Genomic DNA, 15,557 nt, shown 5'->3' on the forward strand with positions numbered 1-15,557 from the left:
ACATGGCGCCGGAGAGGTTAGAGACTCTTTCGAATTTCCACTTTATTTCATGCAACTGCGCCTGCTTTTTCGAACGAACAGTCAGTGTCATCCGCCTCACATGTGCCCTTTTGACGGTAAGTTATTCAGTACCTCAACCTCCTCAACATTAGTGCAACTTAACCCCATCTATGGTCGATACGGTCGATATTCTGTCCAAATCCATCGGTAAGCAGCTGTTTGATGTACACAAATGATAAGTGCTACCTTGAAAGCGTGGAGCTCTTTTTTCTGCGTGTTTCAGCCATGGAGAGATACCATGGACAACCCTAAGGAGTATTTCCCGGCGGGTAGATTCAGATTTTGCTAGACCAAAACTACCTTGTCCAGTACCTGGCTAGACTTGGAAAAACATACCTAAAGGACCGCGAACAGGCCAAGTTTTGAAGGAACCGAGTTTTCTCTTCCAGGTACCAGGAATCGTATATCAGACAGAGCCAAGACCCGTCCTAGGCATGATAATAGTCAGCGTGTAGGGTATTGATTTCAGAATGAAGAAATTGATATCTGTTTTAGATAACAAGGCCCAATATTTTTTGGATACAGATTCTCGTATAACACATGCAGATCGGAAGAATCTGAGCTCTTTGTCAATTCTACTATCGCGCATCAGATGGAGAGATTCTGAGATGCAGGCATAGTATATTCTCACGCCTGAATATTCATGTTTGATCTCTGGAGTTTACATATCCGGTCGCATGGGACAAGGAGACAGTGGTTGTGTAGTATCAGAGAAGTGGTAGTCAGAGAAGCGGCAGTTATCTATCCACGCTAATATGACATTCAATGGCTAATAACACGTCCATGGAGGGTTGTTGGACAATCAGCATTGTCGGGGTTCAAATATGAGAAGAGAGAACATATGGTTCGCATAATTTGCTATAGGGGCTAACTGAAGGCTGTTTCAGGATAGATGATTATGTACATAACGTCATTCCATTGATTTATAGCTCCATAAGGGTAGATCGCCAGGCCATCAAGTGCCATTTGCAGGCTGCTTATATACAACGCCGTCTATAGTAGTAGTCAATGTACCATCTGCTTCAAAGATGTTTGCCTGAGCATCGATGGTCAAATTGAATCCACCAGGTCCAGTCTTCTTGGTTGCTGTAACAACTCCAATCTCGTACAGGTCTGAATACCATTCAAGCTTGCTCAGCCAAGGCCGCGACGGTGTTCTGGTGAGGGTGACAGACTCGGTTCCATTAATGGAATAACCATTTTCGTCCGAATAATTTTCATACTCAACCGAGACAGTCTGGTGTCCACCATAGGTCGGGTCGGAGGTGATGCTCGTGTGCGCCACTCCGTGGACCTTCCCGTGGAGCGAGTAGTTACCTGCCGGCAAAGTATACTCAGTAGGAATCGAAGCACCGGGAGGGAATGGAGTCGCCCAGGGAATTCTGCCTGGAATTTTAAAAATGGGAGCAGGTTGCCGAGGGCGGCGTTTGGTGAGACAGGCTAGCATGACACGGTATGTTCGACCCCCAGGCGCAGTTGAAACAGGGCAAGGCAGAGGGTTCGCACCCCCACAAGCAGGAGAGACGACCAGTGCCTGCCAATAAACGATATGGGTGCTATCAGGAGAGAATGCGGGATCTGCTCGCCCATTCCAGTTAGGATCGTTTATACTACCGTTGCTGCCGTCCCCGGCTGCGTTAACTCGTTGACCGAAATAATCACCACGGTCACCATAACGGTCGATCAATATAGGCTGGAAGAAACGGCGGGGGCCATTGTTACGAGTAGATGAGGCTGCTGTTACCGTAACAAGGTCGATCAAGGGTGGGATATACCGCATGCCGGCCATCCACATCTGACGGTTAGAGCCACGGGTGTCCATACCGACGAACCAATTGTTGTCGTGAGAAAAGGCCATCGGATCGATATATTCGGGATGGCTCGTCAGGCGACGGACAGCCCCGGTAATGATGTGAACAGCAAAGACGTCGATGTTATTGGCTTCCCGCGGTGACCCAATGTAGAGGATCTCGTCGCCAGCCCCGCTGAAACCGCGCAACTCTCCGACAGATATAGCATTGTCATGCAAATGAAGCTCGGTTCCGTTGGCCATAATAGGGGCCGGACCGTTTGGCTGAATGAGAATGTCCACGTCCACTAGATCATATCGTGGTGCAAGGGGCAACCCTGTCGTGGGATTCCGATTGAATTGGAGTCGACCGAAATACGTATATTGTCCACCATTTGTTGTAAATGAGCTCCAACCCATATGGATGTCATCGGGATGGAGACGCATTTCTCTAGGGATACCACCTCTGCCAGAGCCGTCGACTGATGTCGGCCAGTGGATGGGATAGATATGGGTTTTATTCGGTGTGCATTGGCTGCTGGCAAGAGGTGCGTCGCCGCAGTCGAGTATATTGTGGCCCCAAAGGGCCTGTTTCCCATTTTGGGCGACATGAGGATAGTCTCTCTCGGGATCCAGTGACTGTGCATTGCTAGCAGGAACTCCGCAGCTTAGGCACTTCCACGTATCTCCGTTGGGAAATGTCTTGCCATCCGCCTTGATAAGTATCACTTGTTCACCTGAGTAGATGCTTGCCGGGTCTGGGGCAGCAGGAGCGCCAACAAATTCGATATTGACGATGACATGATTGCCGTCCGGTGTAAAATCGCCCGCTTGAAACTCGTCAAAGACTTGATGGATACATCCGGTCCGACGCGGGTTGATGGCTGCCGTACAGGCACCCTCAGCCCTGCTGGAAATGACAGGGGGTAAAGGTAGCTCGACCACTTGAATGGGTTCGGGGACCGGTGGGGAGGGCGAGGCATGAATTGGCGGGAGGAGGCTCAAGGCAGCTAGCAAAAACGGAGAAAACGGCATCCTGATGTCTACTAATGAAATTCATACTACTGAGAGCCCTGCGGGAGCCGAGAATTTAAGGAACTTCGCTACTGCGTGAAATTATCGATTCCCCGTGAAAGGATCTTGATGAAAGTTTCTTCAGTCAACGACTTTGCTCGTGAACTATACCAATTGAGGTAAAGGGTACGATCGGAAGACAGCGGATCGCTTCATAGATCTCATATTATCTGCCCTGAGAGCCTGCCCTGACACCTGAGGATCTGGAAACTGTACGGCTTCGGTGCATTTCACCCGATATCACATGACAGCAGTAACCCGGTATCATTTAGTCCGAACGAATGTAAGCACAAATGAATGAAAACATGTCTGAACAACCGAGACGTCTGAACAACCGAGGACACAAGTCCATTGTCGACCTAGGGCTTTCCCAAATCAGTAAGCGTGGATTGTCGGTGTGTGACTTATCCGAACCACTGGGGTGAAATCCTTGGCGCTTATTCCGGGGCCCCGCAAATCGGGCTTTGCTTTTGCCACGTATGTGGCCCTGATTGCGATCTGAGGAATCACCGTCCTGAAATAAACCTGGCATAAGTTGCAACTCAGTCTAGTGTGCATTTACGATAGTCTTAGACTGTCCAGCCCCTGCTGTGGCTCTGTCAGAAAAGAGCTTCCCCGCGCCTTTCGGGATATTGCACCACCGAACAGGCCATACATGGGCTTAGCAGAGATTAAATCCAATGACCTCGCTTCAGATTTGGGGAAAGCCCCTGCCTACCCCTCCTACCCCTCGAACTCTTGCACCATTGGCATACAACAACAGCGTCGTCATTAGCCCATGCAGAACGTCTCGACAATGATATTCGCCAGGACCCCCGTGAGGGCTGGCCTCTGTCTGACAAGCAGCAGATGGGCTCCAAAGCCGTACTTATATAAAACGAAGTCTAGAGTACGTATTAGGCGGTTATTTAACTCTATGAGAGATATATATTATTATCGTCGTAGCTACTTGAAGTCGAAAACTCACCGAGCGGACCAGATCGCTCAGGTGGCGATCAGAGTATACCCAATGAGCAGGTCCGTATGCTTATATACTTATACACCGCTCAGGTGAGCGGATCAGGGCACTCAGAGCCATATTCAGTTTTAATCATTGAGCAAAAAGCGGCAAGGCCTAAGCACTAAAGCGGAAAGGAAAAGCCAAGACGTGACAGAGGAAATCTGCTACGTAGGAGCATATAGAAACCCTTCTTACCTTGTATCCAGGCCTATAACAGCCTTTTGCTTCACAAAGAATGAAGTTCAGTTCCTTTTTCTTCTTTCTCCCGGTTCCCAGCTCGAAAAATAAGAACGCGATTCTTTCAAAACAATTTTATAGCTGTGGCAAGGAAAAGCTAAATTAAATGAATGAACTTATTCAAACATCACATCGACAGATTACGCAGTACCAGCGCTGCTATTGAGTTTCAAGGCTGGGATCACCTCTCTTTCGAAGACGAGGACAGCAGTCAAGATTCAAGCCCACGGTCAAAGTCCCCATTGATCCAACCAGAGATTCATCAAATGTTCGTTCACAGGCCCGAGGTGGCGCATGGAACTGCTAGCTTCCTGACCCTTGTCTGTCCGAATGCCAAATTTGGGGTATGTATTTGTAGCAAACAGACGTCTATAGACATCTAGTATCTTCAATGCTGGCTTATTCTCAATATCTGATTCGGATAGGTCTTCAATGGCGTCAAGGCTTGCGAGCCAAGTGTTGTCGTCGACTGTATCCACTTGGAATCGCTTTTGAATTGTCGGGACGAGCGATTCCCAGGGTATCACTGTAGGGTTGACAAGATTAAACAATGCTGCACCTGTTTGGGATTGGTCCGCCTTGCGCGAATCGGCGATTTCAAGAACAATTTTCGTGAGTGTATCCTGTTATTTATGCGTAAGCTCATTCCCCACCAAGGAGTAAGTTGGTATATATACCACTGGGATCCAATTGATTGGCACCTGTCCAAGGGTTCGCGGGATCTGTCCGATCGTTTTCGCCGTTGCGATGAGTGATGGTAGCCACTCCTCCTTATTCCATACACCTTTCTCTGTGGTGGGACCTCCAAGTTGCCCAACCCTGTAAATGGTGACATGGAGGCCCGAACGTGACGATGCTGCGGCGCAGACCCGCTCGGCGACATGTTTCGCCTCTGCGTATCCTTGGTATGGAACTAAAGCAGCATCTTCAACAATAGTTTCCGGTACCGCGACGTCTAGATCATACTTCGCGCCCCATCTTCCAACGGTTGATATTGATGAGATAAAATGGAAATTGGTTTGATGTCGACATTCTATACCAAGAGCAAGAAGCTGAGAAAGTCCCTTGATCTCAACCTCTTCAAAGTCTGCTAGACTCCGGTTGAAGTTCACATTCCATGCACAGTGGAATATAGTATCAACCGACTGCTTTAGCTCGTCGTACAATGCCGTAGCAAGGCCGAGATGCTCATAGCCTAACTGGAACCGAAGAAATCTGACTTTTGACCAGGCAGACGGCGTAATGTAGAGGCCTTTTTCTTCGAAACTTTTGCGTTGTTTTAACAATGCGTCTTCTGACCTGTTCAAGCAGATAATTTGGTGTATTTCAGGATCTCCTAGAAGCCCGCTCAGTAGGTATGTGCCTAACCAGCCCGTGGAGCCTGTCAAAAGCACTGTTTGCCCTTCGTAAGGGCCTTTAGTCGTGGTTCCATTCATGTTTTGAGATAGGGTTTCGGGAAAGCTCGCTGTGAACCTTTTGACAGAGGCAGAGAACTTATTTGACCGTGCCTGGTCAAGGACTGGGCCAGTTTCGGCGCCTACGTCGCTGCCGGTTGCCAATGAATACATAAAGTTCGAAAGCTCGACAACATTGTGATACGAATACAGCCGCTGACTAGTAATCGCTTCGAAATGGCTAGCTGGGTTGTGTGAACGTAGTGCGCCTTGCAAAATCTTTACGAGACGAAGAGACTGGAGGGAATCCAGCCCTTGTAACGAGAGATCGACCGTGTCCGAAATGTCGTCTCGATGGAGAAGAGAAGACAGAACCTGTCGAATGTAGTCCGAGAAGTCCATGAGAGAAGCATTGCTGGGCAATGCTCCAACGATCTCCATATCTGGACGCGCGTAAAGCTCGTCAATCTCTTGGGCATAATCGGCGATAATTTTTCGACGTGAGATTGAGCCCTTGGGTGACGTCTTGAATTGTTTGGCTTTGGAAGCCAGGCCGACTTTCGACCGAAATATCTTCCCATGGCCCGGAGCGAGACGGTTAGCCTTTTCCACAACTGGCCATATTTTATCGATAATAGAACTTTCCAGGGTTTCTCCTAGCTGGTCCCATCGTGGTTCGACAAGCAGCGCGGCTTGGAATCTCCCGTGGCCAACAACGATCGCCCTCGAAACAAATTCGTGGCCCTCGATAGTCTTCTCCATCAAAGTTGGATTGAACTTCTCGCCATTACTGAGCACAAGAACATCATCGAGGCGTCCCTGGAACCTCCAGAGGCCAGGCTTGGTGGGGTGTGGGCTGAAGACATCGTTGGTATTGTAGTTGTAACGATCAGGGAACACGTGAAAAATTCCATGGAGGTCACGGTTGCCATCTCCTGGCCGACAGATCATGAGTTCGTATAGCCCTATCGCAACCGGTATCATCTGAGCACCATAGGCTGGGTTCCATTCAAAATACTCCCATTCTCGATCTTCGGTTGGTACAAGGGCCGGGATCACACCGGCCTCACTAGAGCCAAGGAAAGAACGAAGCTGGATTTTGCTCGCTAGTCTACTCCCGACAGTTGACGATAGCGGGGCTCCACTGAAGATAACAGTTCGAAGTTGCTGCAACGACTTGAGGCCTGCTTCAGATGAGCTGAGTTCCTCGATGATCGATGGAGGAAGCATTGCGTTAACTGGCCGAGTGGCTTTGACAACTTGGCAGAACAAATCGGTAGTCATCGGTCTGTCCGGGAACTGAATAAATGGCGTCGCGTGGAAGATCGATTCAGTGAACATGTACAGTCCCATCATATGATAGAATGGGCTCATAGAGAGAATTGAACCTCCACCTCCGACTGAACCAGGCATTATATTGGTTCTACCCGGGGGAGTGGGTAGGTTCGCAATATTGTTGAGAACCGAAACATACCCGTTGGTTAGAGGTACTTGCTTTGGCGTGCCTATCGGGCATTAGCGGGTGTCTCGCAACTTTGACGACTAAATAAGCTTACCTGTTGTGCCTGAGCTATGGATAATCATAGCTGTGTCGTGCTCGGCATCCTCAAACTCCTTCTCAAATGGAAACCGTGTGGCTTCGCTATGCAACAGCTCCCACAAGGGTTGAATTTCCCACATCTTCATGCCAGCTCTCCCTGCCACGATATCAGTAGCTTCTTTTCTGCGCTCAGGGCTGAAAATGAGCTTGGAGCAAGCCGTATCATTAAGCAAGCCCCATGTTGCCTCTTTCGTATTCCGTGGAGATGGGAAGAATGCCTAGCCAGTTTATGAGATGGTTCGCCCTTTTAATCACTCTTAGGGTTATCTTTCACACTCACCACGTGTCCAGTCTTTAGGCAGGCCAGAAAAAAATTGCATAGCGGATATCATTGGCACCAATATAAGCCAAGACTTCAAAGCTCTTGCTTTGTCCAATGTTCTTTTCAATCCACCATGCTAGTCCATTAACAGCACCAGCAAGTCTCTTGAAAGTGATACTCTGCCAACCTTCGGAAATATCAGAGGAAATTGGATGCACACAGAAGATGCCGCTGGCACTAGTCAATGCCAAGTCGTCAACGGCTCGTGGGAGCAATACTCCCCGAACCTTGGGGAGAAAGGTCATATTTGTATTCTCAGTGTTCTGATTTTGTAAAATTTAAAAGTGAGCAATCTGAATTATAAAACATGAGAATCATGGGTATTTATAGATTCTCAGTTCAACCCCTATATTTGCCGATTCCCTGTGTTCACAATACGATAGAACTAAAGCAGGCGATGAACACCTTGGACAAGCGGTCTGGTAATTAGCATGTACTTACATATCACCGAACATCTCCGTGCGATATATCAAATGTGATATAGTTAATGGTACGGGAGTGGAAATCAACATTGGCCAGAAGGAGTAACTCTGCAGATGATGTACTTTAATGCAAGTATGCCTTAGACTTTGACAGCATAGCAAACCCCTTGCACCGAGTTTGCCCAAATCAGCGGCCAATTTATCACTATCTGCACACCGAGTTACCTAGGTCAGTAAGGGGCACCCACCCTGCTTGAGTTACGAGTCACCGCCTCAACCTGTATCTACATGCCTCTAACAGAGCTGTCTCCGTGATTGAAGTGCTACCGTAAAGACAAATTATGGTTCAGTTTGAGTGAAGTGCTTCGATGTAAAATCACACACTGCTGTATGGAGATCTGAACGTGTCTGGGACTAGAAGTAATGGAAAAGGCACAAATGAAAAATTGAAATTGGGAGAAAGTATTATAACTAATATAGTCCGATGTACTTTAAACAAGTAGAGTTTGTTAGGAATATCAAATAATGGGTATTGGGTAGCACATATTTGAACCATAAGTTACATTTGGTAAGTAGCTTTTCTAGGATGGATTGACCTATTTGCCTGAACTGAGCTGCACCTAAAATGCGTGGGCAAAACTTAAAAACATAAGGAATCGGCTCGATCCACACCTCGAATCTTTGGAAGAACCTATTACGAGATTAGTGAATATTTCGATAATTAACTAAGTAAGTGTGGGTTAGAATGGATCAGGATTACTTTGATAGCCTGCTTTTAACATTAGTGAGAGAGGGCAGGCAGTTATTGAGGCAAAGGAGTGCTATACGAATTTGATAAATGCTATTAAAGTTCCTAAAAAATAGCGCATTTAAGACCCGTAACATTATATAAATTGCTACTAAGAAGGCGGTGTATTAATTAATTTAGTTGCAGGGGGTTGATGAGTGGTCCTTTACAATTGATCTAGGGCTGGCTCCCTTCCGGACCGAATTTCAGTTTGACTAAAGTTCAATGGGACATTGTTTGTCTACGCCCCACCTATTTGTTACTCGAGTGTGTGTGTTAGTTCTTCCCACACTTAATTTCTCAATGCATATAGGTGTCGTCGGCGGAGGAATCTCCGGGCTTTACTCGGCTCTGATGCTTCTTAGAAAAGGGCTTTCAGTGACCCTGCTGGAAGCAACCGAGCGCCTAGGTGGCCGCATCTATACGTTTCATTTTCCACCCTGTGGGCTTAATAAGGATCCATACTTTGAGGCTGGGGCTATGCGGATTCCATGTACTTCGATGCACAATTCTGTTTTCGACCTTGTGAGATATTTGAATGACCATAACCCCAGTGAAATGAAGATTCGGTGGATTCCTTATATCATGGCACATGAGAACAATGTAGCATTTGTTCGTGGAAAGAAGAGACAAACCAACGACATGAATCTAGCTGCAGAACTCGGCCTGCCAGAAGAATACTGTCACCAGAGCGCGCACGATCTTCTACGGGGCGTGGTTGGAGAGTGGATCTCCCTTTTAACGAGCGACTTTGACTATGGGTTTGCGAAGGTGTTGCAATACGACGAATGGTCCTTTCGCCAGTATTTGCGACAAATTCACCAGTGGCCACACGCAGTGATCGACTTTGTGGAGATGATGACGAGCCAGACATGTCAGTACGACCTGAGCTTCACGGAAGTCATTCTCCAATATATGGACTTTGGCACAAAAGGTCAGTATGCTTCCATTAGCTTGCAATCCCCGTACTGAGTTATTTGAAAATTAGAATGGGTTACAATTGAAGGTGGCATGTCACGGCTGATTAATGCTATCGCTAACCTTGTTGGAGTGCAAAACATCCATATGAATGCGCCAGTTAAAGGGATTCACAATGACCCAAACGGCAAAGTAAGCCTTTCTATCGGTGGGTTCTCACCTAGAACCATGTCGTTTGACAAGGTGATTATGGCAATACCTCTGTGCTCGCTCAACATCCTGCTGGAGCGACCCCGCTGGAGTTTCGCCAAGGAGCAGGCAATCCGTGCGACCTACTACGAACCACTTTATAAGATGGGCCTTCACTTTCGAACTCGCTTCTGGGAAAAGTCTTCCAGGCCCTGTTTTGGGGGCCAGAGTACGACTGACCTTCGTATACGATGGGTGGTCTATCCATCCAACGACGTGGGATCCAATGTGTCTGGCGTTTTGCTCGTATACTCATGGATGACAGACGCCACACGATGGAGCACTCTCCCATTCGAGAAACGCGTTGAATTGGCACTGCACGACCTAGCCACGTTCTTTGGCAAGCTGAATGGAGGCTTAGATGTTTTTGAGGAATTCATCGAAGCACATGATATTTATTGGGGCTCCCATCCGTCAACGGGTGGCTGCATGTACCTTCCCGGCCAGTTCACGAGGTTCTCGGAGGAATCATCCCGGCCCGAGGGTAATATTTCTTTTGCTGGGGAGCACCTGAGTCGTCATCATGCATGGATTGTTGGTGCGGTTGATTCAGCGGGCACAACCGTGAAAGAATTACTCAAGGGTAATTTTTGCGAAGCAAAGCTTTAACATTGAACTATTTACATTTACAAATCACTTTCGTTCTGTGTCTGTTGGAGATAGAGGATGAAACTTATGTATGTACTTCAATAATAATCTAAGTGGCGTCTCGAAAGGCAACTATAAATGCCCCCTATGTAGATCACGCTTGCCAAGCGGCCTTATCCACCCGTGCCGCGCTATAGCCTATTTTAAAAGAACACTGCATAAGGGGGCTCATGGGTAGCGGGTACTAACCAACTAGGTGGTGTCTTATTTCTTATTTGCCATTTCCTTCCCCTCTACATATTCTACGACGATTTTGATCAACCATGGACGAAAGCAAATCGTTATCAGCGACTGTTGAGGTTGAGTTCGCCGCGGCTGGCTTCCATCCTGCGCAGATCCAGAGAGTCCTTCGCCAGTAAAGGCACGCCCTCTGCACAAGAATCATGTCAATATCCCCTCGTGTCCTCAGTTGGACGATACTCTGGACTCCTTTTCCATTCCGTGGAGGCTTTCTCTAGTATGTTTATTTTACAGCTCCCCTCCCCCTCCCTGGGGCATCTCGATAGTGACAATTGATATTTTAGGACCGAAGCTATTATATTGTGAAACAATGGATTTCACCTGAGTTTATGGCCCTCATTCTGGAAGTGGCCCGGCGCGCCACGCAGAGGGGCCGATCTGGTTCAGTCCTACCCCCGCGTCTATGTGTATTGAGTTAAATAATGCTTGCCAAACCCGGAAATGTGGATAGTTTAAGAAATATGAACTCCCATTTGAAACAAGAGAGCGCCCTGTGCTCGTCGCCGCCGACCGAGGACCAACGGAGCCGGGTGATCTGGACACAAAATGGCTGTACGTGTCGGGTTAAATGCATCTTAGCGAGGCAGAAAAGACGCTCAAACGATGGCTTTACGCACATTCAGCACAAGGGAATTACTGTCGAAAACTTTCTAGTGTGTGGTCATTCGTTAAACTTCTAAGACCTTGCTAATGTTTGGGCTTACGATAGAGAACTGCACTGGATGGCTCTGGGCTAGGAAGACACGCCCAGTCCGCCGTGCGCCACACCATGCAGACTTTGCTTCCTCGCATGGAAAAGTCCTTTGTTTTCGGACGCTACTTCAATCCGATCTCTGTTTCACAAATTATCCTTCTCGGCTTTCCAGTCCCGTATTCTACCCTTAAATACCTGCTCAAAACCTAGCAGCGCAGTTCGTCTCTTTCTTCAACCTAGTGACCCCCTCGGTGATGCCGCGGGGATGAACATAGCTTTAATCATATATTGCGACCGATTGGATCATGGGGCCGGCATGATTGAGGGTTTACATGGCACCTTAAAACGTGTCCTTACATCTACCAATCCTTATCCACCACGCCATCCACGTATGAGCCTGACGAAAATAACGCCCTGTAAGGAAATTGCTGAAATAGAAGGGTACCTGGAGTCTCTTCGACTTTCGGACATAGGTGACCGGAACTCTAAAATTTAAAGTTTCGGCCTACAGTCGCTCGGTTATTGTTTGAATAGATTGAAGATGGGGTAATAACAATACTCTTGACAGAGGAGAAAGAAACAAGCAATAACGTAAGTTTATTGCTTGAGAGACGGACGGGGAAGGAGAGAAGCTCCAACCCCTCGAGGACTACTCTCACGACCATCCATCACGTGGCAAATTAGGTCACGTGATCTCAACGAATACAGGCTTGGCTCCACCCGGACTCGGCGGGATGGATAGCCTAATTTCGACGAGAACATGCGCCTCGTGGGGGCGAACAAGACCTCTAGTATTGTGAGCCGGCGAGGCTGCTAGCGCAATAAGTGCTGGCAGAAAAGAGGGCATTGAACGGGCGGTGCAGCTGCGAAGAATGTTCCAAGGGTTATGGGAATCAGGGCCTAGATCCACAAACGAGGGAGGCTGGCATACCAAGAAGAGCTCGGGTCCTCTTCCTATCCACTACAGAGTACACTTTAGGCCAGTACATTATGGTTTTTTTTTCTTTTTAGAAAATAAAATGATACGTGATGTTCAACTCGAACGCAAAACCTTTTCACAACGTAGCCGTTATTCGCCATTAGGATTCCAGGGAGGCGCTCTTACCCTTGCTGCCAAGTTGCGGGCGATTTAGACGAGATACCGTACGGGCAGAACGTATACCCGTATTATGGACAAATACGCGGGATGTTTCCGGGACTTAATAGACTAGAGGGAGGACTACGCCCAAGTCTCGGATTCATATTCCCTGCCCTTGACCAAAGCTGGGCAAAACATCGGCATTCATGGCCGAACCTTGCAAAGAAACCGAGGATCATAGATCGTCTCCACGCGCCTATGGAGACTTATGGAGTCCCCGCATGTATCCCGCAAGCAAACTGGTCAAGTTAAATACTTCCCCGGATTCCCCAGATTTTCACTAGATTTCCCCACGGGATTACTCCTATCCATTTACCCTATAGCATTACATCTGTTTCCAACACTTTCCCAATATGGAGAAGAAGTGCCTGTCTGATACTGGCAATGACTACCCTGCTCATGTAGAGACTGCGTCCTTGAGCCATGTCCAAACAGGAATGATCCTCCCCCGAGGATCCACGGCGTCCGCCGACGAACGCAATGGTATTCCAGTTTGGGAGTTACGTCGCACCTATACCAAGAGCGGACTCCGGGGGCTGTTCTCTTCCAAATATGTGTTCCTGTGTGCACTCTTTGCTACCATGGGAGGTATTCTCTTCGGTTATGACCAGGGCGTGGTCTCGATTACGCTTGTGATGCCTCAGTTCCTCGAGGAGTTTCCTGATGTTTCCCCAAGTGCCCCAGGAGCTGGATTCAAGAAGGGCCTTATGACCGCTATTCTTGAGTTGGGGGCTTTTCTTGGTAACTACTGTGGAACAATATATTATTACATTAAGGGTGGGCTAATAAGTCACAGGTGCCCTAAATCAGGGCTGGATCGCCGACAAGATATCCCGCAAATGGAGCATATTTACTGCTGGCTGTATCTTCCTCCTTGGTGCTGCTCTACAGACTGGAGCTGTCTCCTATGCTATGTTGACCGTCGCACGTTTTGTAGGAGGCGTTGGCGTGGGAATGTAAGACCGGAAACTGGTTTCCGTCGACTTTTGCCCCCGTTCTAATTACCAAATAGGCTTGCTATGGTCGCCCCGCTTTACATCTCCGAGATTGCTCCTCCTGAGATTCGAGGAACTCTGCTTGTTCTTCAGGAACTGAGCATTGTCACTGGTATCGTTATCGCCTTCTACATCACTTATGGCACGCGCCATATTCCAAGTCACTGGTCATGGCGTCTTCCATTCCTGATCCAGATGATCCCGGCTCTCTTCATGATCGCCGGTGTCTTCATGTTGCCTTATTCTCCTAGGTGGCTGTGCCAACGTGGTCGAGACGAAGAAGCTCTTAGGGTACTTGCTAAAATTCGTGAACTACCCACCAGCGACGAGCGAGTTCTGCAGGAATGGTGCGAAATTCGAGCTGAATGCACATTTTGCAAGGAGGCATCAGAAAAAAACACCCCAAACTGACTAGACCTGGGTTATGGAATACCATCAAGCTACAATTGGTGTTGTATGCTGATTGTTGGAAAATGCCCATCTATAAACGCACTCAGGTAGCTGTGGGCCTGATGTTCTTCCAACAGTTTGTTGGTATTAATGCTCTCATTGTGAGTCTATACCCGGTTGCGTGAAAGCTATTTGAAAGCCCTCTAACGTCTGGTGTGCCTAGTATTACTCGCCGACCTTGTTCGAAACAATGGGCCTGGACTACGAGATGCAACTGACCATGTCAGGTGTGATGAATATTTGCCAAGTTGTCGCCTGTGTCTGGTCTCTTTGGGGCATGGACCGCTTCGGCCGCCGCAAGCTTCTTTTGGGTGGCGCGGTGTGCATGTTCCTGGCGCATTTTATCATTTCCATTCTAGTCGGAAAATACAACGGAAAATGGACTGAACATACTGCCGCTGGCTGGGCCAGTGCGGCTTTGATTCTCTTCTTTATGTTGTCGTTCGGAGCCACCTGGGGTCCTATCCCGTGGGCAATGCCTGCGGAAATCTTCCCTTCTTCGCTTCGTGCCAAAGGATGCGCTTTTGGCACCATGTCTAATTGGGGCAACAACTTCATAATTGTGAGTACCGTTAGTATACTGAAAGGCTCACCCAGTTTGTTAATTGGTTTTAGGGGTTGATTACACCTCCAATGCTCCAGAACATTGGTTTTGGTACTTATGTCTTCTTTTGCTGCTTTAGCGCTCTATCTGGGATATGGGTATATTTCCTTGTCCCTGAGACCGCCGGTCGTACTCTGGAGCAGATGGATGCTGTGTTCAAAGATAAGTTCACTGTTGAGGAAGCTGAAAGCCGTGCTGCAATTCTTTCCAGACTCGTGGAACAGTCTATGGAACGGCCTGCCACTCAACAGACATGAGTTAAACCCTATAGTGTTGAGCTGTGCTGGGATAAAGTTTTGCTAAATTACGATTGAGTGCTATAGTTGCCATAGGCTTGAAACGGAAAATAAATTATCCTACGAATAAATTTAGGGTGGCATTAAAAGGACCCATCTTTAATAATTGGACCCTAGCAAATGTTAACTAAACCTACCTGGCCGGCCGCAGTAATTGTATTTCCAATGCATTATTCGTAAAACTGCATTAATTCTTAACAATACTAGATGCCCCGAGTAGCGGCTGTTGAGAATCTAAGGTACCTCTATTCAATACGTAGCCCACTAGTAAAATTAAGTCACTCCCGACCCTCTAGTATCATCTACGCAGCGGGATGATCAGTCGCTATTTGAGATCGTCGATGCCGACCAAGGACAGAGGAAGTCGGCAGACAGGACGGGGGCCTAGTGAGGTCGAGGCTGAGGACGCGGACGAGGACGTGGAGGCATATAACGGGTGGGAATAGACTCGTCTATGGCCCAGGGAGCTTAGGCAACACCCCCAAACTCGCCGGCGGCATCTTAGGCGAATAGCTTCGCCTACGGCCTAGGTCAGTTGGTTGTGAGCAAGGGTCGGGAGTGATCTAATTTTACTAGTGGGCAACGAAGTGAATAGAAGTACTAGAAGTACCTTAGATCCTTAACCGCCACTACTCGGGTC

The 15,557-nt window shown here is 48.0% G+C and overlaps 5 protein-coding genes across 5 annotated transcripts; 3 read left to right on the top strand and 2 right to left on the bottom strand.

Moving 5' to 3' along the window:
* Window positions 1–1,015: 1,015 nt before the first annotated feature.
* On the bottom strand, window positions 1,016–2,884 carry N7446_008054 (uncharacterized protein; the record flags this gene model as incomplete). Its single annotated transcript, XM_058516799.1, has 1 exon — window positions 1,016–2,884. One exon carries the CDS (start codon window positions 2,882–2,884, stop codon window positions 1,016–1,018), a length of 1,869 nt encoding a protein of 622 aa, XP_058370445.1.
* A 1,506-nt stretch (window positions 2,885–4,390) lies between these two features.
* N7446_008055 (uncharacterized protein) lies at window positions 4,391–7,721 on the bottom strand (the record flags this gene model as incomplete). The annotated part of the gene is made up of 4 exons (XM_058516800.1): window positions 4,391–4,783; window positions 4,838–7,059; window positions 7,111–7,372; window positions 7,509–7,721. 4 exons carry the CDS (start codon window positions 7,719–7,721, stop codon window positions 4,391–4,393), a joined length of 3,090 nt encoding a protein of 1,029 aa, XP_058370446.1.
* A 1,267-nt stretch (window positions 7,722–8,988) lies between these two features.
* N7446_008056 (flavin monoamine oxidase family protein) lies at window positions 8,989–10,461 on the top strand (the record flags this gene model as incomplete). Its single annotated transcript, XM_058516801.1, has 2 exons — window positions 8,989–9,619; window positions 9,674–10,461. The coding sequence occupies 2 exons, from the start codon at window positions 8,989–8,991 to the stop codon at window positions 10,459–10,461; spliced, it is 1,419 nt and encodes a 472-aa protein (XP_058370447.1).
* Window positions 10,462–12,925: 2,464 nt separating this feature from the next.
* On the top strand, window positions 12,926–13,978 carry N7446_008057 (uncharacterized protein; the record flags this gene model as incomplete). The annotated part of the gene is made up of 3 exons (XM_058516802.1): window positions 12,926–13,313; window positions 13,369–13,528; window positions 13,585–13,978. The coding sequence occupies 3 exons, from the start codon at window positions 12,926–12,928 to the stop codon at window positions 13,976–13,978; spliced, it is 942 nt and encodes a 313-aa protein (XP_058370448.1).
* Window positions 13,979–14,040: 62 nt separating this feature from the next.
* N7446_008058 (uncharacterized protein) lies at window positions 14,041–14,878 on the top strand (the record flags this gene model as incomplete). The annotated part of the gene is made up of 3 exons (XM_058516803.1): window positions 14,041–14,118; window positions 14,181–14,579; window positions 14,633–14,878. 3 exons carry the CDS (start codon window positions 14,041–14,043, stop codon window positions 14,876–14,878), a joined length of 723 nt encoding a protein of 240 aa, XP_058370449.1.
* Window positions 14,879–15,557: the final 679 nt, after the last annotated feature.

Source organism: Penicillium canescens, assembly GCF_028828765.1.
Source record: "Penicillium canescens strain IBT 15451 chromosome Unknown utg000005l_segment0_segment0, whole genome shotgun sequence".
Classification (NCBI taxonomy): Eukaryota; Fungi; Ascomycota; class Eurotiomycetes; order Eurotiales; family Aspergillaceae; genus Penicillium; species Penicillium canescens.